Source organism: Protopterus annectens, chromosome 9.part0 (assembly GCF_019279795.1).
Source record: "Protopterus annectens isolate FY-2018-M chromosome 9.part0, PAN1.0, whole genome shotgun sequence".
Lineage (NCBI taxonomy): Eukaryota > Metazoa > Chordata > Ceratodontiformes > Protopteridae > Protopterus > Protopterus annectens.
In genome coordinates, this window is record NC_056743.1 from 1952523033 (window position 1) to 1952550866 (window position 27834).

A 27834-nucleotide genomic window follows, 5' to 3' on the forward strand; every position below is an offset into this window, starting at 1 on the left:
AGTTATTGCTTACTCCCTAACCAGCCAGCAGTGGGGGACGTGTGGGGCAGATACAGTGCTACGGAAATTCAGGTCTGTACTGTGACTAACATTTATGTGTGGCTGTTTTGCTGTCATAGTGCTAATCTTCAGTGAGTGCAGTGTTTTCCTCTGAGTAACTTCTAACTCTGCTGTGTACACTCGCTTAAGTTGTGTTCTTTATTGATTTTATTTTCATGTAGCTTTCCTCTTAATACTTTTCATTTGTATGTACAGGAAGTTCATTTGACTATTTTACCATCCTGGACTGTTTTTTTTTCCTGTGTGTGTGTGTATTAGTAAGGAACAAAGCTTCAACCTGTACTAACTGTAACCTGTTCTTCTCTTTCTGTGCCTTTTTTTAACCTGCACCTGCATCTTCTCCTGCACGTTTCCTGTCACACTGGTGTCTCATGTTCTGTTTCTGCTGTGCTGTCTGTGACATTGGACCCAGGTGAGGACTTGGAAAGGAATGATGGATCTGCTGAGCGGCCCTTCTACATGTCCCCTGAGCTGGCTGACATCTTGATGAAGCACAAACTGGAACACTCAAAAAGCGCACAACAGCAGCAGGAAGAGGAATAAGGCTGCCAGGCACTTACATGGCAGTAAGCTGTGTGTTCTTCCAAAAAAAGCAGGAAGCAAAGATATAACACTTCACTTGACAGTTATTGTGCTTTGTAACTCACTACATCTGATTGCTGCTTGGAGATAGCATTTGAAGGTGCAGGGTAACAAGATGTATTGTAATTTGCCTACATACTTCGACTCCTCCTGAGAGATCTGACATAGACATGCACTGTATTTCAGAAAAGAACAGTCCAATCAGTTAGAAATGACTAGGACAGTCCCTGTTTTGTCTGCATTTGCAAATTAATTCTCAGATTAAATTGCCCTGTGTTCTAAGATGGCCAATGAATTCAGTGAGAGCACGTTTTCAGCAAGGCTATCCAGCTAATTACTTATTTACATGTACAATTAAAAAATGTGCTGTCAACTGCTAACATGTAATACAGGGTCAGATTCAACCTAGCAGTAGCCAGAATGTCTTCCTGATGAAAACAAATGTGTATAACGATGCGTCTGTAATATATTGCTACGCAGATGTGGCCTTATCTAATAAAAGCAAATGTTAGTATTTGCTGTTTTGGAAATGAGAATAGTTGATGGCAGTTTTGATTGCTGCTTCTTAGACCTTTCACTGTTTCAAGTGAATCTAGGGCTTGATAAGACTGTTACATTATACACTCATCATTCGATCACTGTTGCAATAACCTAAACTAAATGGGATATATCCTGCCAATGATTGGACCAACTGGCCAGCTTCCAAAGTTTTTAGGACACCTTCAACAACCCTTAGCCACTGTACAGCTCAAGGTGAGCAGTATAAAGACAGCAGTGCAGGTGCCAGAACCCCAGAACTTTCTTGCTTTTAAAGCAACCAGCCAGTATTTGTCTGTAGTATGACTTCAAGGGTTTGGCAGTCAGCTAGTGCTAAACCGTTTTTAGCAGGTAAGAACACTATTGTGGGCTGCCTTCCATTTTTGTGAGAAGTTGATTTCTTCTGTCATGACATTTGTGGTTGGGAGTAAGGGCTAGTGTTTCAGAGATTCACAGGTACTCCAGAGTTTTCTTTTTGTCTGGGGTGAACAGCACTACAGTCTGGCTTTTCTATCCATCTTTTGGATAGTTTTTAGCAGTAGACTCATGGACCTGTGTCCCAGCTCCTTGTATGTTCACTACCCAATCTGCAAGGAGCAAAAAGTTCTTGAGGATCCTTTGGTTCTTTCCGCAGCTTCTTCTTTGCCTCTGCCTTTGGGTACAGTGGAATAGCCTACCATACTGGAATCCTCAGATTGTTCCATCAGTTTATCTAAATCCCTCTGGTTTTGCTTTTCAGGAAGGCACTATGGACCAAGAAGCAAGCATGTCTTCCAAGGCAGCTAGTGGGGGAACAGTCATTCTTGCTGGCAGTGGGAGAGGGAATGGGTGATCTTCCTTTAACAAATTGCAATGAGGAGCTTGATTCCTGGGTGAAAGACTGTACTTCTAGGCACTCTTCAGATGAGACCGCAAAGGAAAGTAAGCATAAACTTGATATTTTTTTCTCTTATCTGTGTCCCCGTCAGCTAAAGCAGCTAAATACGATTGGTTAGGTTTAGCCAAAGGTTTGTTTAAAGCCTTTTAGTCATTACAGTCCAAATCATCCCTTAATTTAAAAAGGTAAGGTTCATTTCTCTCTCAAATTCTGAATCACAGTCTCAGACACAAGAACCAGGCTTAGACTACAGTTTTCTAGTTTCTACTCCAGAGAAGAATGGGGAATCAGATCCACCTAATGGGTTGTCTTTCTTTTTTTTTGTTACACTATTAGGATGAGGGATTAATTTCACTGGGAACAAAAAATACCAGAGTCCCACTAAAGTTGATATTTGCTAAAGAAGTTTCCCCTCAACCTGCAATTATCCCCTCTGTTTTTCCAGACATAAGGATGCCTTCCTTGCAGCCATCAGTTTATCTGACAGCGAGTCATCAGTCCCCAGAAAATCTGTTAACATTTTAAAGGGTTCTTCATACTCACAGATTTCTTTTTAAGGTAGATTCTGTAGTCATTTATCTATCAAAATCAGCTTCAGCCAGACAGGTTATGGCAGCTAACTCTGTTCTGTCTGGCAAAGATGGGAGAACTTTTGATAGGTTTGGAGAGAAAGTACAGTATTCATTTCTTATGGCACTGCTGATGCTGTTCCTTGAGTAGCTACCACTAGGTCAACAATGAGATGATGCGATTGGCTGCATTCTCAGAATATACTAGAAGATGTGAAGTCTGAGCTCCTAAGTGTTCCCCAGATAAAGAGGCATTATTTGGACCTTCCCTTGCTGAGGTCTTCAAAAGTTTGATGAAAGGGGAAAGTTACTTCAGGGGTTGCTCAAATTTTTCAGCCCCCATTATCTAAGTTTAATAGAAACTTTTCTTTCAGTTCAGATTCCTTTTATAGGAAACAGAATAAACAAACCAAGCAAAGCACAGCAAAACTTTCAGAAAGCAATGGCAGGGAAGTTCAGTGGAGAAGGGAATATTCACCCAAAACCAAAGACTACCTAAAAAAAAAAAGGCAGATTGACTACATACCCCGTCTTATATTTCCCCTTTCCCCACACTGCCAACCTAGTAAACCTTTCCTGAAGTCTGGGTCTTCACGTCCCTTTGTGGCACCAGATAGCCTCAGACACTTGGGTAATGAGAATCTTTCAAAAGTCTGCAGTTGGCAGTGGATTCACTTCCTTGTCACATCACGTCCTACCTTCTTTGCAGACTAGCTGTGGTAGCTTGGGAACTAGAGACCCACCACAGTCTATCCCTACAGGCTGCTTGTATTCCGTCAGAGTAGAATTTGGTAGCAGACAAGCTGAGCAGGAGCAGGACAAACCTCCACAAATGGAAGTTGCATCCAGTGATCTACCAGAAGTTGAACCAGCTGTGGGGAACTACTGTTTGCCTTCGTTCACAACAGGCAGTTAAGAAATTCTGCTCCAGAACTCCTTGCACAAAGGCCTAAAAACTTATGTTTTTTTCATTCCTGGAAAGTGTTCCTGTATGCCTTTCTTGTGATAACAGGGTTGTTCTAAAGATTCAGAATGGCTCTGCAAAGATGATACTGGTTAACTCCTTTTTGGTCCAGGCAAGGGTAATTATGAGAAGCTTCCTCACAGGATGACCTTACACAATACCGGAGTTTTCTAGTTCACTCCTTCCTTCCGGTTCTTCATCTTACTGCATGGGTGACAGAATTTTAATACCTTTTAGGCACCTTTGCTCTGAGGGTGTGCAGCAGGTATTAATGCAGGCTTAGAAACTTGCTATTAAGTTGTATGTGGCTAATTGGAAAAGATTTTCTAGTTAGTACCAAAGCAAGAACTAAGATCCTTTTAAGGCGTAGGAACCTTTGTTTCTGTTGTATTTGCGTCAGTTATCCTCTGGTCTTTTTAACTCTTCTGTCAAGATTCACCTTTCAGCGGTCTCTGCCTGCTTGTCTGCCCGTGGATCCCCCTTTCTAGCTTATTTAAAGTGAGGGTTTGAAAAGCGTATTACGTATCCATTCACCTAGAAGACAGGTGGCTCCTTCTTGGGATCTTAATTTTGTACTAGGAAAAACTTAACACTTTTTCCTTTTGAACCTGCTCATAAGGCTGATTTAAAGTTCTCATTTCGGAAAACAGTCTTGCTCATTGCTCTGATTTCTGCAAGAAGAGCATCCATGTTACAAGTTGTTAATGGTGATACAGTCCTACCTCCTCTTTCACAAAGGTAGGGTAACTTTGAGACCCAATCCTTCATTTTTGTGTAAAGGATTTCAGAGTTTACATTGAGCAAGACAGTTAATCTGATTGTTTTCTTTCTAGGAGCAAAAGGCAAAGCAACATTATTCACACTTTGAATGTCCACAGGCAATTCAGATACTAAACTGACAGAAAAAACTTCAGGAATTCTAATCACTTATTTCCTATGAAGGCAAGAACAGGGTATAATCCTTGTCTAATCAGACAATTTCTAAATGATTGTTTCAGGCAGTTTATTTTTGTTTTTTTTATACCATAACAAGACACTTCCAGGCAAAGTCAAGGTCCACTCTGTACCAGGGTTGTGGCTACTTTGTGGATTTTTGGAAAGAGGTGGACTACAGAAATATTTCAGAGCCTGCAACTTTGACTTTGTACACATCTTTACGTAGTTCTACAAACTGTATTCTTTCTCTAGGATCAGAGCAGGCTTTGCTATGACTGTTGTCCAAGGGATTCTAGACTGTTTGTTCTCCCTCCTTTTCTTTCTAAACTTTGGTATTCATATTGCAGCAATGATTGAATGATGAACATAGTACAGTTTTGTAAGTTAACTTACCATAACGGTACATGTAAGAATGGATCACTGTTGCAGTGCAAACACTCTCTCTAGCCTTATCTTTTTTTTTTTTTTGGCTAGGGTAAGGATTTCTTGTCCTTCCCTTTTGTCTTAACACATTCTTACTTGGCAGGACTGTAGCCTCCCTTGGTGCGAAGCAAGAAGGCTCTGAGGTTTTGATGCTTGCATCTCTGTCTTTATATCACTTTTCTTGAGTTCTGCAGGAATTAGTCCATGTGGAAGGTGCCTTAAAGATTTGGAAGATGGACAAGATAGTCCAGTCCTTGGCAGGATGCATCCCATATTGCTTAGGCTGTAGTGGTGGTGATCTATTTGAACATTTACTGTTATGGTAAGTTAAGTTACACAACTGTACTTTTTAGCGTAATCTTTGGGTAGCAGTTGACATTGTTACACATCAGTGCCCTGTACGTAGGTTTAATAGGGCCACTGGTCAGACATTACTTTCATTCTTTGCAAGCTCTAAAATCATGTAATCAGACAAGCTTGGGCAAAAATAGTTTATTAGATGAGGATGCTGTTGCTGCTACTTTAAAAGGGATCCTGCTTTACTGAATACCAGAATAATTTTATTCCAGTTAAGAAAATGCAGTTTAAGATGGAAAAATGGGAGTATTCTGAATATTAGAGATTTATTTGTGACACTGAGATGTTTTCAATTCATGTTCTATGCAGTATATAATATATATATATATATATATTATAAAATAAAGTTGTCAGTGGTGATGTACATAAATACAAACATAAATAATTGTGTGTGCATATATGCATGTACACATGCATACATATAAATGTGTGTGTTTGTGTGCATGTCTGTGCAAGTGCACACAGGCATATGTAACATATAGGCATGGCTTGCTAAGTGTGTAGAGAAATAGTCAGAATTCAGTTTTCTCACACTTGCTGCTGCATTTAAGTGGGTCCCTTGCCATATAGTTATAAAAGGCAAATACAACATTTTTTTTCTTTCTTGGCCTGGAAAATGTACCAGATTTAACAAGTAATGGCTTGTTTCCAGTTGTGTTTAAGAAAATATGCAAAAGAAACAGACAGCGGCTTAGCAGCAACAATTTTAATAATCAAGTTTTATCTGTCTATTTGAGGATTAAGTGGATCTGGTGAGAGTCTGTCATTAGCTGTGGCTGTGGGAAGAGTTACATGTTCAGAGAAATGTGCCAGCAGAGCAGTATGAACTAGCATTAAACAAGACTGCTATATCAGTTTGGGCAAAAACTACAGAAAGCAAAAAAAAAAAGAAGTTATGTACTCACCATAATGTTCCATCTGTTTGTCCATTTTCATTCTTCCTCAACCATTGGGTTTGGATCCAACCATCAGATTCAATTCGGCCACTTTCTGCGGATTCTAGGATCCGAATATCAAGCTCCTCCCGTACCCATAATGCACTTGACCATCAAAAGACTTCAGATCATGTTTGCTGCTAATGTATATGTATGCATAATTATACTAGCATATAAAAATGATGATACTATGACAGGAAAGCGATAGATAAGGATCAGGAGCTCAGACAGGAACTATGGCTCCTGACCACTCTTCCAGGGTAAAGGACAGGGGGAAGATGGGAGGGAAGTTGAGGCAGAATGAAAATGGACAACACAGATGGAACATTATGGTGAGTACAGAACTTCTTTATCTGATGTCATTTTCATTCATTTCTCAACCAATGGGACAGAGTCCCCAGCTACAGTAACCTTGGATGGCCCTCGTGGAAGAAAGTTCCAGCGCACAGTGGAATCAAAGGCAGCTCTATTCCTGGAATTGCTATCCAATTTCTGATGCACAATAAAGATATGAGTATTTGACCAAGAGGCAGCTACACAAATATCAGTAGAGGCTCTTGACCAAAATGCTGCTGAAGTAGACATTGACCTGGTTGAATGTGCCTTCAATTGTTTAGGTAATGCAGTAGCTTTCAAAGAGAAGATGTAGGAAATGCAATTCGTTATCCATTTAGCCAGTCTTAGAAACTGGCTTCCAATCCTTATTTTAGAAAAGGAAACAAATAGTTGTTCAGATTTTCTAAATGCTTTTGTTCTGTCCAGGTTAAAATGCAGTTGTCTGTGTACATCGAGAAGATGAAAGGGTGTACTCTATTTCCAATTTAGGGAAGAAAATGGATAAATTGATGACCTAATTGATATTATTTTCAGAGGAAACTTGGTAAAAAGGAAAGATCTCTTCATAAAGTAACTCTGTCTTTGTGAAAAATCAAATGAGGTGGTTTGGAAGATAGTGCTTGAAGTTTTGATACTCTTCTTCCAGAGGGTATAGCTACCAAAAAAAAAAAAAAAAAAAAACAGTTTTCCAAGACACATGAGATTCACCTTGGCTGATGGTTCACAAGAGAAGTGTACTAAGTCTTGTAAAACCATGGTGAGGTCCCAAGGTGGAGTTGGCTCCTTTTTTGGAGGTCTAAGTAAAAAAGTACCCCGAAGAAATGCATGCTTACACAGTTTAGATGATGCTAAAGAGGAAGCATTATCCCCTATATGATAGTTTGAGATGGCTGCCAGTTGAATTTAATAGTGGAGAATCTTGCTCCAACCAGGAAAATTGAAGCAAGGAAGTTCAGGACTGCTGGGATTGGAGCGGTGAAGGGATCTAATTGTTTCTGGTGAGCCCAAATAGTGAAACTTCACCATTTACTCTTGTAGATTTTTTCGAGTAGAAGCTTTATGGGAAGATAAAAATGTTCAAACTGGGGAGGAAAGTCTGAAATGTCTAGCCAGCATCAGAACTGGAGAAACCATGCGGTCAATTTGAGTCCTAAAATATCTGGGTGAATCTGTCCTGATGAATGAGATAGGAGGTCTAGACTGGGATCCAGCATCCAAGGAGGATGTATTAAATGAGGTCAAAGGAAGGGAAACCATACTTGTCGAGGCCAAAGGGGAGCAATGAGGATCACTCTGCTCTTCAACTGTAGTGCTTTCTGAAGAAATTTGAGAATGAGAGGCAAGGGAGGATAAGAGTAAAGGACACAGGAGGGCCAAACATGAACTTGGAGCATCTCTCTGTCACCCCCCCCCCCCTAAGGAGAGATCAGGGCAAAGAACCTGCTGCATTTGTTGTTGAAAGGGGATGCAAATAGGTCACAGCAAGATTGACCCCACTTGTGGAAGATCATGTTTGCCACTGATTGTTTGAGAGACCACTCGTGAGGCATGAGAATGATCCTGCTGAGTCTTTTTGCTAAAATATTGGACTTCCCCGGTATGTGCATTGCTACTAGGAAGTGGTTGGAAGAGAGTCCCCATTGCCAAACTCTCATTGCTTGTCGACAAAGAGGGTATGATCTAGTTCCCCCCCGTTTGTTGATGTACCAGACTACTGACATGTCCATTTGTTTTGCAATATTTCCTAGAGGGAGAAGCTCTGAAAGGCCTGCAATGCTAAAAGAACTGCTCTCATCTCTAGGACGTTGATATGCAGATTGGTCTCTTGTAATGACCAAGTGCCTTGAACAGTCCATCCTGAGAAATGCACCCTCCCCAACTGGGAGGTATACATGGTCAGTGTGGCGGTGGGGAGAGGAAGAATAAATGAACGACCTCGCTCAATCTTCTCTGAGTGGGCCCACCAAAGGAGAGAAATTCTGCATGCTTGGGATAATTTTATGGGGTGCATTAAGGGATAGCAGCAAAAGGACCATTGCACTGCTAGAGTCCATTGGAGAATTCTCATGTGTAAGTGGACTGTGGGAATCAAAGTTAGAGTGGCAGCCATCAAACCTAATGCTGTGAGGATCAATCTTGCCAGGGGCATTGGAGGGAAAATAACTTGCCTGATGTGTGTTCTCAATATAAGATTTCTGTTCTGAGGCAGAAAAGCTAGACAACTGACTGTGTCCAGGAGACTCCCTACAAAAACTATTACTTGGACTGGTTGTGCATGTTGATTCCCAGTAAAAGTGCTAGGTGGAGTAGATAATCTCTGGCTTTTATTAGTAAATGCCTGGTTGGTGTACCCAGTTGTCTAAATAGGGAAACACTCTGAATCCAAGCAGCTTTAGGTGAGCTGCTACTACTGCCATGCTTTTGGTGAACACCCTGGGGGTTGTGGTGAGACCCAACTGGTAGTGACTGGCTTCCAACCGGAAGCGCAGATACCCTCTAGAATGTCTGTTCATTTTGATGTGATAGTGGACATCTTGAAGATTGATTGAGCTCATCCAGTCATCCTTCTGAAGAAGAGGTAGAATGGACTGGACCGTGACCATCTGGAATTTGGAGTTCTTTACAAATTGGTTTGAATAAGTTAGGTCGAAAATTGGCCTCAGGTCCCCTGTCTTTTTTGGCACTAAAAAGAACCTCGAGTAAATTCCGAATGCTGTTTGATCTGGTGGGACTTCCAGGATGATTGTCTCTGTCTAGCAACTTTGCAATTTCTTGAGCTGCTAGCTCTTTCTGATTGGGTGGGACATCAGGGAAAATTTTCTTTTGTTTCACTGGAAGTTGTAAAAGGGAATAAAGTATCCTCTGGATTTGATCCTTTGCACCCAAAAGTCATCTGTACTGGCTAGCCCTGTGTCTTGGTGCAAGGATAAGCACCCCCAACTGCCTCCAGAGAGGGAAAGTCCAGTAACATTTTAGGAACACTGGAAGGACCTGTCTGAGAAATAATCGTGAGAACCTTGATTTTGTAGACCCAGTCTTCTAAGCGGGTGATGTCTACTGTTATAGTTGTTTCCCCCTCTGCCTCTAGGGGAGAGATCTCTGAGTGACTCCTGGAAAGGAACTTGAGACGTCTTGAACAGCATTTTCTTTCCACCACGCTGGTTTCCTAGAAAAGGATCTCTTTGGGGTAGAAAAGCAAATTCCAGTGGCATACCAGATATTTCCATCCTGTTCAAACCCGGAGAGAGTCTCTTTCACTATACTGGGCCAAACAAGGATGATCCATCAAAGGGACCATTGATGAATGAAGCCTTGAAAGGTTCCGCAAAATCGCATAACAGGAATGTCTCCTTATGGCTATGCCTGAACTGGCTGCCCTTAAAGTACCTTCTGTGGCATGCAAGATTAACCTCATGGACACATTTAAAATGAACTGTAGAGTGGCCACTCACGAGGAAAAGGCATTCTGTTCCTTGGAAGACATGAACTGTGTTGCAGTATTAGAGTTCCTTTATTAAGACCCTCTGTAATCTGATGAAATCTGCCAGGTAATTCAGTGATCGCAATGAGAAAGTCGCTGACACATAGACTGGCTTTCCAAATCTGTCTAAAGCCCTAGACTCCCTGTTAGGTGGATGGATAGTGGAGCTTTGTTCGGCAAGCTCCTTCTATGTGCCTTTTGCAACAACCATGGCATCTAAAGGAATCCCTGTTGTCCAGTGCTGTTTATCTTTTGGGACACTTGGTATTTCATCCAGGTGTTTCGGGATAGGTTCCAGTGACTTCAGTTCCTTCCACGCCCTGCTGGAGACGAGATCTATAAGATCATCTGCAGGGGTGGGTAACTCGAGATGTAGGTGAGCCAGACCCGAAGGCTTCCAAACACATTGATTCCTCCTGGGAAGGGGTCTAGGCAGACCAGCCACCTTTCTTGTGAAGGATCTCTAGGATGTCTCCACATCATCTGGTGGAGATCTAGGGGACTCTTCCACCACATCAGAGTTGGTGTCTTCTGTGAGGGATTACTGTAGGGAATCCAAGTGTCTCCTCTTGCATGCTGTCTTATGAGGGACCTCCTCAATGGGATGTTCCGAGGAGGTATCGGAAGAGACTGAGAGCTCCATAGATGGAGCTGGTTTGGAAACTTTTCTGGGCTGGCTGTCCCTGAGGAGAAGTATGTGAAGTCTTAGACCTAGGATCCAGAGAAGGAACAGGGTATGGATCCAAAGATGGAAGAGTCGACACTACCCTCAGCTGAGAGAAGACCCTCTCCACCACTTTGAAGGCAGAGGGACCAGGAGAAACCAAAGAGAATCTCTCCGGAGCTGAAACTCTCTGAGCAGATAATCCCCAAGTCTCTCCAATCCTCCGTTCCGAGGCAGGAATTGAAGCCAAGCTGTCAAGTCCCTAGGCTGCAAGAGGAAGTGACAGCTCCAAAACTTCAGAATCAGTCAACCGCTCGGACCCAGTGATGAGGCTTCAGCTCTGAGAACCATTGTGCTCCGGCAGAGTCAGAGCCAATCGGGTCAGGGAAGTAGTGTGAGTCGAAATAGGAAGAACTCTCCAATCCGACTTATCGACTCTGGAGCCTTCAGAGTTATGAGTTCCGAAACGGTTGGTCAGATTGGAGAAGGAGTAATAACAGGTAGAGGAACAGGTTGATGGCTCACAGATCCGGTGGGGGATGGAGCTGGCAAACCCCTATCTGGATCTGTGTTCTGAGGAATTTCCTCATCATGCTATCCACCTCTGCTTCAGAAAGACTATGAGAGGACCTAACGGAAGAATATGTGGAGAGTGGCCTTGATAGGGTTGCCACCTTCCTTCACGGCTAAAACCGGAGCAAAGCCACGCCCCTCGCATCACCAGTAACCCCGCCCACCCCAACCCCCTCTCCCGCCAACATACTGCCTATTTTGTGATGTCACGACAGCATCACTCAATGGGAACGCCCTCTTTTTTCATTCCCGACACCTGCTTTTGGCTGATTTATTATGCTTTTCTGTAAAAAAAAAAACATAGTAAATCAGCCAATTTACAAACTCTGATAGTCCGTTTCCTTTTTGAAACAGAATCCCGACTGAAAGATATTCTCAATACAACTATATTTTTTATCCCCTCTCTAAGCCCCTACCTGATGCCTTCTGGAGATGAGAGTTGAATCTTAAGGTATGCCTTAGATTATTTTATCCTTAGTATTTACTTCCTATTATGTTTTTTGTAGAACATGACTTGTACGTTTTTAATTGTTTTTGCTATCCTCTCTTGTAGTAGATGACTGACAAGTTTTCAAATGTTATTGCTTTTCCTCTCTTGTACCATTTAGAAATCTATGTAGAAAAATCTTTTTATTATTGTTATAATTTTTTGCTTTTATTGTTACACATTACTGTAATTTTACCTGTACTGGAGCTTTTCTCCCCGGGCCTCTACTGTAAACGGATATATGTCCAGCTAGACTAGCCCGGTCAACAAATGTAAAATAAATAAATAAGTAAATACCGGAGTTTGTACAGTGTTTTCCGGACTACCGGAGAATCAGTTTGATTTCCTGATAGTCCAGAATAAAAACGGAGGGGTGGCAAGCCTAGGCCTTGAATGGGCGTTTCTCATAGAAAGGGAAACATCAGCCTCTGAGACACTGGTTTGGGGAAAATCTGGGAACACAGAGCCGAGGGGATGGAGCCGTAGATTGTTTCCAGTCCAAAGATTTCAGATCCGATAATTATATAGACCTTTTTTGGAGGTTCAGATGAAGATATCTGAGGAGGAGTTTGAGCAAGAAAGCTCTTACTGTGCTGCCTGGGCTTCTTGGCTTTCTAAGAGGGGGTTTTAGCCCCTATAGAAGTACCAGAGGAGGAAGCAGAAGCAGAGAGGGAGACCTTTTAAAATAAGCCTATTCCTGCAATTGCTTAGGACTCCAGTATTGAAGTCGACACAAGTAGCACAGGAAGTATGTAAATGTGCTGGGCCTAAACAATAAAAGCACTCCCTGTGGGCATCAGAATTAGTATGCCCACAGGAAGTGCATTTCTTACAACTGGTTGGTTTATCAGCCATACCAGTTACTTGAAGCACAAGACAAAAAGGTGAAACAGACTTTTTTTTTCTTTTTTAAATGCAGCGAGAAGAGGAAGATGAACTACCAACAATGGTAGACAAGAAATATACGGAGAAGGAAGAATATAAACTACCAACGATGACACACACAAAAAAAAAGTAATGTACAAGGGTAAGGAGGGAATATATAATATTAGGCCAATAGGAAAAAAGGATAGAAAAAAATGTTTTGATTTAAGTAATGGAAAAGTCACTCACAGCCCCAATTGAGCTTGATAATTTGCATTCCTGGCCATCTTGAAGATCAGCAAATGAGATCTGAGGTATTTTGATGATCAGTGGCATTGTGGGTAAGGGAGGAGCTTGACATTCGGATCCTAGAATCTTTAGAAAATGGCCACGTTAGATCCAATGGTCAGATCCAAACCCATTTGTTGAGGAACAAATGAAAATTACAACATCAGAGCTAGTATTTGTACAGCAATGTTTTTACAGCTAATGCTCCATAACTATTTTTTTAAGGGAAGAAACAATGTTCAACCTTCAAGTCACTGTTGCAGTACCCTAAGCTATATGGGTTTATATCCTTGTAGAAGAAATGACAACTGGCCATCCTTCAAAACTTTAGTGCACCTTTCATGCACCCAACTTGCCATTGGATCAGGCAGAGCAGTTTGGGCCCAAGAGCTTCAGAGCTTTCTTGCCATCAAAATGCTTCTATTCTGCGTGCTTCGTGGAGCTGATAGTGTACTAGTGAGCCTTTCAGGCTGGGCAGGTAAGTCTCCCCATACATCTCAACTTAAGTGCAAGAAATCTTGACTGATCCAAAAATAGGGGGACAGACCAAAAAATAGGGGCATAATTTAAATATTGCTCATATAAATTTAGCTGTTAGAATAACAGTTTTTTTTTTTTTTTTTTGTTAGCATTCATTTTCTGAAGGATACAAAGTCTTAAATTCAAATGCCTGCTATTATTTATGGACTTCAATTCCTCAGTGGTTTGCCAGAAAGCCACAAATTTTATGAGGAGCAGATCAAAAATATGAGGCGAACATCTGGATGGTTAAGTATGAAGCCCCTTTGGGGTAAACATTCCATTTTACCACTTTTCTTTGAAATGTTTCCCCTCAGAAACTGTTAATATTATGTAGTCCAATCTCACCTTCATTCATACCCGTGGGTTTGGAGCCGAACCTCGGCTCCGACTCTGCCATACTCTAGCTCGAAGTCTTCAATTGGCTCGTGGCTGAGGTTTCCCATCATGCAACAGATCTATTCCCAAGATCTCATTTGCCACTCGTTACACTCAGGATCAGTCTCGATTTTGACCGTGGCTAAGTATACTATTTATAAACGTTTGACTTTTTATTGCTCAAAAAAGCTATTTTCATAGCCCTGTGTGGGTGGTAGTGGTGTTATACTGCCTTTATTTTGTTTCTCTTGCTGTTTTTGTGGCCTTTTCGTTGGCCGTTTTTGTATCCCATTCATTTCCTTTCTTCCCACGGGCTAGGCCCATTTCAGTTAGAGGACCTAGTCCTCCCCATTGCTTCCGTGTGGTCTTTGGTTTGGTGCTCCATACTGTTAGCTTATTAGTGTTGTCATGTCTGGCTAGTGGTGCTATCCTGCCTTTGTTTTCCCAGGCTAGTCCCGTTTAAGTTAGAGGACCTAGTCCTGCCTGTAGTCTTTTTCCCGCCGGTTACTAGGCCATTTTTAGTTAGAGGCTCTAGTTTCCCACGCGGGGTTTAGTTAGGTCCAGTGTGTGTACGTATTGCTTTGTACCTGTGTGTTCTCCTTTATTCAGCATGTCCAAGGATTCTAAGGAACACAGGCCTTCGTGCTTTAAAAAGTGTGCTGAATGCAACAATAAAATGTCTTTGACTGATGGGCAACTCCATGTGCGTGTACTGCTTGGGGGCTATTCACCTCCAAGAGTCCTGCTTGTTTTGTCATTCCTTCAGTCCCCGCATACTACAGGAGAGGAAGAACATGCTTATTTTGAAAGGACTGCTTAAAAACTCCTTCGAGGAAGACTTGGCTAAGCCTTCCAGTGCCTTATCCTCTCCAGCTAAAAAGGACAAAAAGACTTCTAAGAAGCACTCTCCGGCTCCGTCTGTTTCTTTGGAGCCGCCAGAGAAAGTTGCTAGAACAGCTTCTCCTCCTTCGGGTCCATTGCCTTCGGTGCCGACAGAAGGTAGTGTCTTGAGTAAGTCTGCATTGGCTCCCAGCCTTTCGGAGCCGGTCACAGATATTTTGGTTCGGAGCTGGTCTTATTTGTCCGGTTTCTCCTTCACGCAAGTCCCCCTCTGTAGGGAGATCCAGATCTCCAACTATATCCTCGAGGACCCTTTCCGATGAGGACGTTGACGGAGTGGTGAAGAAACTGCTTCTGTCATCGGTGTTGGCCAAATTGATTTTTGGCTCTGACCCATTCGGCTCTGGAGCATATGGCCGCTTCATCCTTTGCTGTTCCTCCTCCGAGCCTTTCTCGGCCTTTGAAGCCAGAGTTGTCAGTTCCATCGGGTGCCGTTAAGTTGGTTCCAGTAGCCTCGCCTGGCCTCTGTTTCGATTTCCGCTCTGACCTCATCTACTCCGTCCACGGGGTCGAGGGTCCACAGTTCTCAGGTCGGACTGGAGGGGGAGGGCTTAGATCGATCTTCATCTGTTCCGAGCCTTCCTCTTGGTGCTTCGGCTTGAGTGAGCTTGGACCCGACATCTGCTTCAGACCTCTTCTCGGCGCCAAGGGCTACTACTGCATCCTCTACAGTTAGTCAGCCTTCGGAGCCGGGGGGGATCAGCCTTCGAGGTTATGAGGAGCATGCTGGCCAGATCATCAGCTGCATCCTACGGCACCAATACTGTGCCCCCACCGGCACCGGTGTCAGTTTCAGATCACCCTCTATCCCTGGACAGCAGAGACCCAAAGCCTCAGGATACCTCCATGAGTGGTCCCCAACTTTCTGACATCTCACCAGAGTTTTTGCTTGAGGAGCCCGCCAGAAAGAGATTGTGTAAGAGGAAACACCTAGACTCCCCGGATGAGTTTCTCACATCGGACACTGACCTCGAGGTGTCAGAGGGGTCCCCCAAGTCATGTTCTGAAGATGTCTCTTTTTCAGATATCCTTGAGATCTTGAAGCAGAGAGCCGGCTGGCCCTCCAAATCCCCTTCTGATGAGGAGTCGGTGTTCCTGAAGGCTTTCGGGTCTCAACCCTCCATCTCTTGGGTTTCTCCCCCTTTCGATGAGCTACTATATCTTGTCTGTCGAAAGGTGTGGGAAACTCCTGACACTGTGGAACCGGTCACTAGGAGACCCAATAAGTTTGTCTGCCCCCACTGACGAGGAATATTAAACAAAAGGCATTCTAGTAGATGCCATGGTGGTAGCAGCCACCAAGAAGGAACTTGCTGAAACTTCATCTAACGTCCATCTGCCTAACGAGGAGTCCCGGGCCATGGACAGGTGTGGGAAGCATGTGTTTACCTCAGAGGCCTTTACACTGCGGTCGCTAAACTACTTGACGCATTTTACAAGGCTGCAGAGAAATCGACTAAAAGAGCTAGGAGATTCTCTACAGGATAACATTTCTGATGCCATGGCACAGAAGGTCAATGCACAGATGTCTATCCTAAATTCCCTTACCAACTCCTGCATGAGGCTGATCTCATACGTAGCCGACAGAGCGAGTATGCAGCAGGTTCCAGAGCCTCTGAGGAGACACTCCTGGATGCGCCTGTGTAATTTCATGGAGGCCTTCAAGTCTGCTTTCACCAATGCCCCCTTTGATGGTTCATCGTTCGTAACCAAGGTGAAGGACACTCTCACTAGGTGCGAGCAGGAAGGAAAAACCCTGTCTGCCGTGGGAGTCCATTTTTCCATGCCTTCTAGACTTTACCCCAAGGGCCAGAAGGGTGGGAAAATGTGGTTCAGGAGGTTGCAGAGATTTTTTTCAGGACACACAAGGTGATTCCCCCCTCCAGAGGCAGGGGAAGCGGTGGAAATTCAGGTAGATGCCACCCTAGAGGCAGAGGAGGCCCGCGTAACCAGGGGGACCGTGATTCATTTCGTGGTTCTCCTACCAGCACTCCTGAAGGGAGGCCCGACTGTGCGTCTCTGGAGCCTGTCGGGGGATGCATTTCTTTATTCCCAGAAGCCTGGCAAGATGTCACCCAAGACGAGTGGGTATTAAAGATAATTTCCAGAGGTTATCATATTCCCTTCTCTTCTCCTCCCCCACCAACCAAGAGAATCCCAGACGTTCCACCCAGTCACAGGGATTCCGCAACTTTAGAAATAAAAAAGCTGCTTTCAGAGAGCCATCCAGCCTGTCCCCACAGACCAAGTAGGATTAGGGACTTACTCCAGATTCTTTTTGGTGCTGAAAAGAACGGGGGACCGGAGGACCCATCTTGGATCTCAGCCGATTAAACCTTAGTGTACAAAAGTCCAGGTTCCGCATGGTCACCTTACAGTCAATACTCCCTCTGTTAGGGAAAGATGTGCGGATGTGCTCCATCGACCTCAAAGATGCTTATTACCATATCAAGATGGACAGGACATCGAGAAGTCATCTACGCTTCTGGCTGGGAGCCAGTCATTTTCAGTTTCGCGCTCTGCCCTTTGGTCTCACCACAGTCCCCAGGGTGTTTACCAAATGCATGGCAGTGGTAGCGGCTCACTTGAGACATCAGGGATTCCAAGTGTTTCTGTACCTGGATGACTGGCTCCTTTCTGCCATTATACTGTGCCAAAGGTTAGGAATTACTCTAAACTGGGAAAAATCTGCCTTGTTGCCCTCGCAGCATGTCACTTTTATCGGCGCCGAACTAGATTCGGTGCTCATGAGGGCCTTCTTACCAGAGGAGAGAATTCAGGCTCTACAACAGCAGGTCCACGCCTTACTACCATTGAGGAAGGTCAAGGCAGAAGTGGTCCTCAAGTTATTAGGGACCATGGCTGCCACAATCATGCTAGTTCCCCTTGCCAGACTACATATGAGGGTTCTTCAGTGGCTGGTTTTCACCCAATGGTCACTACAGTATCTTCCACTCTCCCATTCTATTTCTGATTATGGACACGTGCAAGCAGGATCTACGCTGGTGGCTTCGGACCAGCAATCTCAATGTGGGCAAGCCTTTTGTCCCATCTTCTCCAGCTGCCACGGTGACCACAAATGCCTCCCAGATCGGGTGGGGGGGGCATTATCTTGGCAGGACAGTCTAAGGCACGTGGCAGGATCACAAGACCCATTTGCATATCAATGTCTTGGAGATGGGAGCAGTGCTATTAGCGTTGCAAGCACTTCAGAGCTTTCTCCTTCTAGGGACAATTGCAATCCACTCAGACAAACATGTCAGTGGTATGGTATCTGAACAAACAGGGAGGAACCAAATCATACCCCCTTTGCAGAGAGGCACTTTGAGTTTGGCAGTGGGCAGTGTCTTCCCAATGCTTTCTAGTTACAACGCATATACCGAGCAAGTCCAACGTGATTGCCGGGAGGCTGAGCAGAGCTATCCTAATGCCTCACGAGTGGTCTCTGAACAATTATGTTGCAGAGAAGATATTCTGCAGATGAGGTCAGCCTTGCTGTGATCTATTTGCCAGCCCCCGCAATGCCAAATGCAGCAGCTACTTCACCCTTATCCCCCTGGATGGGGAGACACCCAGGCACACTCTGGTTCACAATTGGCCCTCCGGTCTTCTCTATGCCTTTCCAATGTTACCTCTGATATCAAAGGTCATTCAGAAAGCACAGTCTTTGGGAAGCAAAATGATCCTCATTGCCCCACACTGGCCTTGTCAGATTTGGTTTCCCTTCCTTCAACCCTATCTAATGGACAAGCCCTGGATTCTGGACCCAGCTCCAGATCTGCTGACTCATATGTCAGGACAGTTCCATCCCTCCATCCAGACCCTCAGGTTGACAGCTTGGCTGCTCTAGTTCCATCCTTAGTCAGGCTTCATGATTTTTCCCCGGAAGTGGTCCACATTCTGTCATCTTCCCACAAGCCTTCTACCACGAAGATTTATTACAGTAAATGGAATAGATTTTCTATTTGGGCCTGTGAGAGACATATTGATCCTTATACAGCGCCTATTTCGGCAATATTAGAATTTCTTTCTCAACTGTTCAGTCAGGGGTCAGCTGCAGCAACCATTAAAGTGCAACTGGCAGCGATTTCTACCTTTCACGATGCTAATGAGCCCAACCTTATGGCTCATAGGCTTTGTAGGGCCTTTCTGAAAGGGACATTGTTACTCTGACCTCCAGTCTTTGATCCAATAATGCCATGGGAGCTCAATTTTGTATTACAGAAGCTCACCTCAACTCCCTTTGAGCTCACAGCCACGTGTAACAGTAAATTCTTGTCATGGAAGACAGTATTCTTGGTAGCCATAACTTCAGCTAGGCAGGGTCTCTGAACTCCAATCCTTATTGATTAAGCCACCTTATTTGGTGTTTCACAAAGATAGGGTCTCATTAAGAACCAATCCTTCCTTTGTTCCAAAGGTTGCCTCTGTTGTCAATATCAGCCAATCCACTGAGTTGCCTATGTTTTTTCCTGAATTCTCCAACAAGGCAGAATTTAAGTTTCATCAGCTAGATGTTCATAGACAATTGCGTTTCTGTTTACATAGGACAAATAATTTCAGGAAATCAGATCAAATGTTTGTCTTGTTTTCAGACACTAGACTTGGGGTTCCTGTTTCTAAGGCAACCTTGTCTCACTGGATCTCAGATTGCATCTCATTTATTTATGCTTCCAGTGGCAAAGAATTACCCTTTAAAGTGAAGGCTCATTCTACACGATCTGTGGGTACCTCAACTGCATTTCAGGCTAGGATGTCTGTGGATGATATCTGTGCTGCAGCAACATGGGCTTCGCCTCATACCTTTATTGGTCACTACATATTAGATCTGATCTCTAGAGGCAGATCTTCCTTTGGTTCCACAGTGCTCAAAAGTATTTTTCACTGAGCCACTCAAGATCAAGGTGCTAAGGACGCTGTCCCATGGGTAAGAATGAAGACGAGATTGGACTACATAACATCAAGAAGTTATGTACTCACCACAACGTTCGACGTTTGAAGTCCATCTCGCCTTACATTCTTATTGACCCTCCCTCCTACCCCCTCCTGGAGGACCTGGAGGTATAGTCTCTAGGTGTCAGTATTCCTTTCTGTTGGGGTTCTTCTTAGAGTGTGTGTGTGTGTGTGTGTGTGTGTGTGTGTGTGTGTGTGTGTGTGTGTGTGTGTGTGTGTGTGTGTGTGTGCGTGCTTGCAGCAAACAAGATCTGGGGAATAGACCTGTTGCATGATGGGATACCTCTTAGCCACGAGCCAGTTGAAGACTTCGAGCTAGAGTATGGCCGAGTCGGAGCCGAGGTTAGGCTCCCGAACCCACGGGTAAGAATGTAAGGCAAGATGGACTACATACATCGAACATTATGGTGAGTACATAACTTCTTGTTTTTAATCTAGGAAGCATTTTTTTTCCTGTGACTGTAATGTTTATGAACTGATTTTTTACTGATGTGCTTTTGTGGTATGCCTTCCATATTTATGTAGAATTAGTGAATATGGCAGGATTTTGTGCTTTTTTATGACTGTCAACATTTTTTTTTTTAACCTCAACATTTTTTTGTAAGGTTTACTTGAGTCACTTAGCATAATTTCACTGCTTGTGACGTTTCATTTCTGGTTTGAACATGCAGCAGTTGTTTTGCTGGGTCTATATTAGAAGACCGAATGTTTAGGTGATCGAACACCTAAACATCGCTCTTCTAATATCGAACTGCACAATGTTGAACGTCCCAGGGAAACGCGTCCCTCGGCCTAAACACAAAAAACATTTCTTTACATCTAAATTAAATGGGGGCTCCGCTCCCCACATCCCCCGACATGGGAGGCTGTGCCCCCCATAACCCCCTAACTAAATATACCAACTCTGAGATCACTAAACTGTAGGGAAATAGCAAACTCCAGCGAACAGCCAAGGGAAATCTTTCCCTGCGTTAAATCGGCTGCTCGCCGGATTTTGCTTTCGATATTAGAAGATCAATGTTTAGGTGTTCAGTCACCTAAACATTCGGTCTTCTAATATAGACCCATTCTTGCTTCCACTGTTTACAAGAAGAAAGTTGTTAGGGAATGGCAGACCATCTGTCTTTGGTTCCTGGTCCCTCTGGGGTAGTCCTTCAAGACACGAAGGACTGGGGCAAAGCTAATACCTATTTATTTCTTTAACATTTGTTGACTGGAAAATTCTGACTAGGACAGATCCTATTTTCAGCAGAGGCCTGGGGAGACATGCTCCAGACGCATGGCTTTGGAATGTGGGAGGAAACCCACACAAACGCAGGGAGGACATGCAGACTCCGCACAGAAGGCACGAGAATCGAACAGAGTACCACTTGCTATGAGGTGACAATGTTGCTGCACCACCACTCCCCTGTGGCTATTAGGTTGCCCTTCCTGGTCAAGGGAGGAGCAGGTGACTGCTTAGCTGGGGTAAGGTTCTGATGACTGGACTAGTCCTCCCTTGAGTTGGTCCTGTTCTAGTGAGTTTCAAAGGAAAAAAACAAACTTAAAAATATTTCTTCTGTTTTTTTTTTTTTTTTTTAACGATGGTCAGGGAAGGTTTGCTGGGATTTGCTAAGGGATTGCTGTGTGCTTTTAATGTGTTAAGTCCTAATTCCTCATTCTGTGTGATAGATAAAGAAAATGGTTGCTGCCACAGTTTGACAGTTCCAGACAGATGAGCAGGGGAGGGGCTGTATGATTCTTCAGTTCGTTCTCAAGATGAAGATTCTGATTCTGAAGAAAGTTTTTTCTTCTGATTCCCCACCAGAACTTTTAGCTTTTTCTTATACTATTAATAAATGAAGCACCTGTTATACCCATATTTCCTAGCAAAAGTATTGCAAGGGAGGGGATTGGCATAATGGTTAAGGTGTTTACCTTACAAACACAAGGTACAGGGTTTGATTCTCATGTGAGGCAATTGTCTAGGCTTAAAATGGCCTCCAAAGGCAGTTAGCCTCATACTAACTTATGATTCTTTTACACCTTGATTTTCCTCAACCTTCAGCTTGTTCCTCCTGTGCTACCTGCATTTGAGGATGTTACCTAACAGCCCAAGAGTGTAACTGGGCATACTCAGAGTATTCAAATTAGTACAAGACCATCTGTCTGGTAGCATTGTGGATGTAACATCACAGAATGTTTAGAATGTCTGTTGTATAATACAATAGAAATTATGTTTACATGGTATGAATGCTCCCCTTAAAATATTTTTTATTGTTACAAGGGGCAGCAGCTAAAGGTAATGTGCACCTTTCCATAGTATATAGCAGCAACAAATTTAGGGTTGAGTACATTTTTAAAATAGGGTTGAGTGTATTTTTAAAGTTATAGGTGCTTGGTTGGGGCAGCAGTATGAGATATGAGTATAAAGTATAATTTTGTGGCAACACCCCTATTAACAGCTAGCATTATGCTTGCCAGTCAGCTCTCTGCCCCTTGAAAAGTCTGGCAGGTTGTATAAAACACCTCAAAAACACAAAATGATTCAAGGCATCACTTTGACTTATTTCACCCCTAATTTTCAAACTTTATTAAAAGTTTCTTCCTTTTCAGGATTCTTTTCCAGGAAACAGAATAAGCAGTTTCAGCAAAGATCTACCAGGCAACATTTCAAATAAGCAGTGGCAAGGAGGTTTCTGAGAAAAAAGGGGGATCCCTTCCAGAGTTACGAACAGTCAAAAAGTCAAAATTACTGTTTGCCTCTTTTATCTCCACCTCCTTCCCACCCTGGCAGTCTATCAAATCTCTAACTTGGTCTAGGCTTCTGTCTTCCATGATACATCAGGTTATCTCATACAAGGGGATTCTGAGACTTACTCAGCAGAGCTACAGACTGCAGTGGGAAACCTCTTCCTTATTTTCATGGAATTACCAGACACCCATGTTACCTATTTTAGAGCAAATGTTGGCATGGTGTGGGGGGGGGGGTGATAGAACCTTCACAGTCAATTCAAATGCACATATGTTTTTATCCAAAAAATGTTCTGGTATCAAAGAAAGAGGGAACTTGGAACCCAGTCCTTGACCATTCCTTTCTGTCAATATTCCCAAATTCAAAATGTTAATATATCAAACCCAGTTACTTCTAATACTTTCCTGCAGCTTCATGGTACACTGGACTTAAACCTGATGCTTGTCATTGCATTACAATTTTGCAAGGAATTCAGACGTTTTGTAAGAGTTGGTGTAGAAATAATCTCTCCTCCCTTCCTGATCACTAATTTTTGTAGGATGCTTTCAAGATTTGGCCTTAGGAAGATTTTTTCTTCCACTAGACAAAGTAGAAGAGTACTAGGACATTTTCATGGACTTCTCCAGCCAATCTTGGACTTCTGCCAGAGATTTTCTCAGGATTCTGAATTTCATGACCTCTGTTATTTTCACAGTTCTTAGCCATACTTCACATGAGAAAAATTCGTTACCTCAGATTAGTCTGGATGCAGCATCATCACCCTTTACCTTTTCATATCCAGGTTCTGGGGTTTGTCAAAAGAGAGTTAGTTGGTGGGAGAACCAGTTATTTCTCAATTGGGGTCTCCCATTTTCCCTTCAGTCTCTTTGCCAGCCCATCGCAACAGATAATTCATTAACTTTGCTTGAGGAGTAGTTTCACAAGGGGTGAAAGTACAAAGTGTATGGAAATCCAAGGACAAACAAAGCACATCAGTGTCAGAGTTGTTGGCAGGTATTAGGGCTCTAAAAGTCTTAAATTATCCCTCATCCCCTAGGTTCTCTTTAAGTTTACACAGACTACACCTCAGTAATGTGGTACACAAACAAAGGGGTACTAGATCTTAGCAAACTTGCTGTGATTGCCTGTGATGTAGCAATTCATCTAGGTCTGACTTTTCAGGCTTCATGTGTTCCTTCACAGTAAAATCTTATAGCAGATAAGTTGAGCAGGATTAGGGCAGCCCTTATTGAATGGAAACTACTCACAGGGATCTTCCAGGAATTGATTCACCTGTGAGGAGCACCTCAAATGCATCTGTTTGCCTTCTTTCAAAAAAAAAAAAAAAAGGCGTGCTTTCATTCCAGTGGATGGGAATGTTACTGTATGACTTTTTCACCCTTTCCACTGATACCTAGACTTATTTAAAAGATCCAGAAAGACTTTCCAGAGATTGTGGCGATAACTTTTTTTTCCCCCCAAGTAATAGTGATTCTCCATCTTCTGAAATTGACCAAGGGCAGTTATTGCAGGCTTCCCCACAGAATGGATTTATTTACACAAGACAAGTTGTTTGATACACCCCAACCTGAAATCACTTTGACTGGATGATAAAGTTTTGCTACCTTTTAGAAAGCTTTTTTCTGAGGACAGGTACCAAGTCCTACAGGATCATCATCTTCTTTCGGCTGTTCCCGTTAGGGGTCGCCACAGCGGATCACCCGTTTCCATTTCTTCCTGTCCTCTGCATCTTGCTCTGTCACACCAAGTACCTGCATGTCCTCTCTCACCACATCCGTAAACCTTATCTTAGGCCTTCCTCTTTTCCTGTTACCTGGTAGCTTCATCCTTAGCATGTTTTTGCCAATATACTCAGCATCCCTCCTCAGCACATGTCCAAACCAACGTAATCCTGCCTCTTTGGCTTTGTCTCCAAACCTTCCAACCTGGGCTGACGCTCTAATATACTTATTCCTAATCCTGTCCACCCTCATCACACCCAGTGCAAATCTTATCTTTAACTCTGTCACATCCAGCTCTAACTCCTGCCTTTTTGTCAGTGCCACTGTCTCCAACCCATATAACATAGCTGGTCTCACTATCCTCTTGTAGACCTTCCCTTTCACTCTTACAGGTACTCGTCTGTCACAAATCACTCTTGACACTCTTCTCCACCCACTCCATCCTGCCTGTACTCTCTTCTTCACCTCTCTTCCACACTCACCATTACTCTGAACTATTGACCCCAAGTATTTAAACTCCTCCACCTTTGCCACCTCTACTCCTTGCATCCACACCATTCCTCTATCCTCCCTCTTATTCACACACATATATTCTGTCTTAGTCCTGCTGGCCTTCATTCCTCTTCTCTCTAGAGTATATCTCCATCTCTCCAGGGTCTCCTGCACCTGTTCCCTACTCTCACTACAGATCACAGTGTGATCTGCAAACATCATAGTCCATGGGGGGACTCGTCTGATCTCGTCTGTCAACCTGTCCATCACCATTGCAAATAAGAAAGGGCTCAGAGCTGATCCTTGATGTAACCCCACCTCCACCTTAAACGCATCCATCACTCTCCGTCACTCACACCGCAGACCTCACCATTGTCATACTACCTCGTACATATCCTGTACCACTCTTACATACTTCTCTGCCACTCCTGACTTCCTCATACAATACCACAACTCCTCTCTAGGCACCCTGTCATATGCTTTCTCTAAGTCTGCAAAAACACAATGCAACTCTTTCTGACATTCTCTGTACTTCTCCATCAACACTCTCAGCGCAGACATTGCATCTATGGTGCTGTTCACTAATCATCATGTCCCTTCTTTACCTAGCTTCCACTACTCTTTTCCATAACTTCATGCTGTGACTGATCAATTTAATCCCTCTCTAGTTACTACAGCTCTGCACGTCACCCTTATTCTTAAACATCGGTACCAAAACACTTTTTCTCCATTCCTCAGGCATCCTCTCACTTTCTAAGATTTCATTAAACAATCTGGTTAAAAACTCCACTGCCATTTCACCTAAACACCTCCATGCTTCCACAGGTATGTCATCTGGGCCAATAGCCTTTCCATTCTTCATTCTCTTCATAGCTATCCTTACTGCCTCCTTGCTAATCCACTGTACTTCATGATTCACTATCCCTACATCATCCAACCTTCTCTCCCTCTCATTCTCTTCATTCATCAACCCCTCAAAGTACTCTTTCCATCTCCTCAGCACACACTCCTTGCTTGTGAGTAGGTTTCCCTCATTATCCTTTATCACCTTTACCTGCTGCACATCTTTCCTAGCTCGGTCCCTCTGTCTAGCCAATCGGTACAGGTCCTTTTCTCCCTCCTTAGTGTACAACCTTTCATACAACTCTTCATATGCCTTATCCTTAGCCTTCGCCACCTCTATCTTTGCCATGCACCTCATCTCCTTATACTCCTGTCTACTTTCTTCATCTCTCTGACAATCCCACTTCTTCTTTGCCAACCTCCTTGCCTGTATACTCTTTTGTACTTCTTCATTCCACCACCATGTCTCCTTGTCATCCTTCCTCTGTCCCGGTGTGATATCAAGCACCTTTCTAGTTATCTCCCTTACTAGTTCTGCTGTAGTTACCCAGCTATTTGGTAACTCTTCACTGCCACCCAGTGCCTGTCTTAACTCATCCCTGAACTCCACCTCACAATTACCCTTTTTCAATTTCCACCATTTGATCCTTGGTGCTGCCTTCACACTCCTCCTCCTCTTGATCAACAACATCATCCTACAAACCACCATCGTATGCTGCCTAACTACACTTTCTCCCTTCACCACTTTACAGTCTCCAATCTTCAAACTGGCCCTCCTACATAAGATATAATCCACCTGTGTGCATCTTCCTCCACTCTTGTATGTCATCCTATGCTCCTCCCTCTTGTTAAAATACGTATTCACCTCAGCCATGTCCATCCTTTTCGCAAAATCCACTACCATCTGACCTTCTGCATTCCTTTGTTTAACAACATACTTACCCATCACTTCCTCATCCCCTCTGTTCCCTTCACCAACATGCCCATTGAAATCTGCTCCAATCACCACTCTCTCACCATTGGGTACAGTCATCACCACTTCATCCAATTCACTCCAAAATTTTTCTTTCTCATCCATTGCACACCCAACTTGTGGAGCATATGCACTAACAACATTCATCATTACACCATCAATTTCCAGCTTCATAAACATCACTCTATCCGACACTCTTTTCACCTCCAAAACACTCTTCACATACTGTTCCTTCAGAATAACTCCTACGCCATTTCTCCTCCAATCCACACCATGATAAAACAATTTGAACCCACCTCTGATACACCTAGCCTTACTCCCCTTCCATCTGGTCTCTTGCACACACAATATACCAACCTTCCTTCTGTCCATCATATCAGCTAGCTCTCTCCCTATACAAGTCATACTGCCAACATTCAAAGTTCCGACCCTCACTACCGCAGTCTTAGCCTTTTTCCTCTCTTCCTGCCTTTGGCCATGCCTTCCACCTCTTCTCCTCCTTCAGCCAACAGTAGCCCAATTTACACCAGCACCCTGTTGGCTAACAGTACTGGTGGCGGTCGTTGTTAACCCGGGCCTCGACTGATCCGGTAGGGAAATATTTACTGGTGATTGCATGAAATGATTTGGTGAAGTTTTATGTTGGATGCCCTTCTACAGGGGGAAAAAACTGCTACTAGGAAATCATATATGAGTAAATGAAAAAGACTTTCTAGTCAGTGGCATTCAAAGAATCAAGATCATTTTAAGACCTGGTTGCCTCTGGTTCCTGATTGTATCAGCTGTTATCCTCTGGTCTCTCTTATTCCTCTGTCAAGGTTCTTTTGGACATCTCAACATGTCTGCCCTGTGCATCCCCCCTTTTTTCTGCCCTCAAGTCAGTTTTTGAAAGGGGTTTTTACACGTCTATTTACACAAAGACGAGTGGCTCTTAGTATCTCGTGTTTGCTTGAAAATGTTACGCCACTTTCATGTGAACCAGCTCATCAGGCTCATTTGAGCTTCTTAACATGGATAACTGTGCTACACATTTTCCTGACATCTGCAAGAAGAGTATCTGAATTACAGGTGCTTATGCTGAGTCAGCCTTACTTCATTTTCCATAAGGACAGGGTTTCTTTGTGAGCTATTCTTTATTTTATTCTCTAAATGGATTCAGAATTTACTTTAAGCCAGACTGCTGATGTCCCTGTAGTCTCCCCAGAACCTGAAAACAAGGGGGAGGGTATATTGCACTATTGGGATGTTCACAGGCAGCTCAGATAACACATGGACAGAAATGACCCCATTGGGATGTTCACAGGCAGCTCAGATAACACATGGACAGAAATAACCCCATCAGGAAAACCAATCAGCTGTGTACTATGAAGGTGAGAAAAAAGGACAGC

The 27834-nt window shown here is 43.5% G+C and overlaps 1 protein-coding gene across 1 annotated transcript in view; it reads left to right on the plus strand.

Moving 5' to 3' along the window:
• SLC44A2 (solute carrier family 44 member 2) overlaps nt 1-27834 on the plus strand; it is a gene marked incomplete in the record, with an annotated part of 993595 nt that overhangs the window by 951630 nt on the left and 14131 nt on the right. The window contains 1 exon segment of the mRNA XM_044084762.1: nt 473-626. Within this exon segment, the coding sequence (XP_043940697.1) occupies nt 473-603 (131 nt within the window).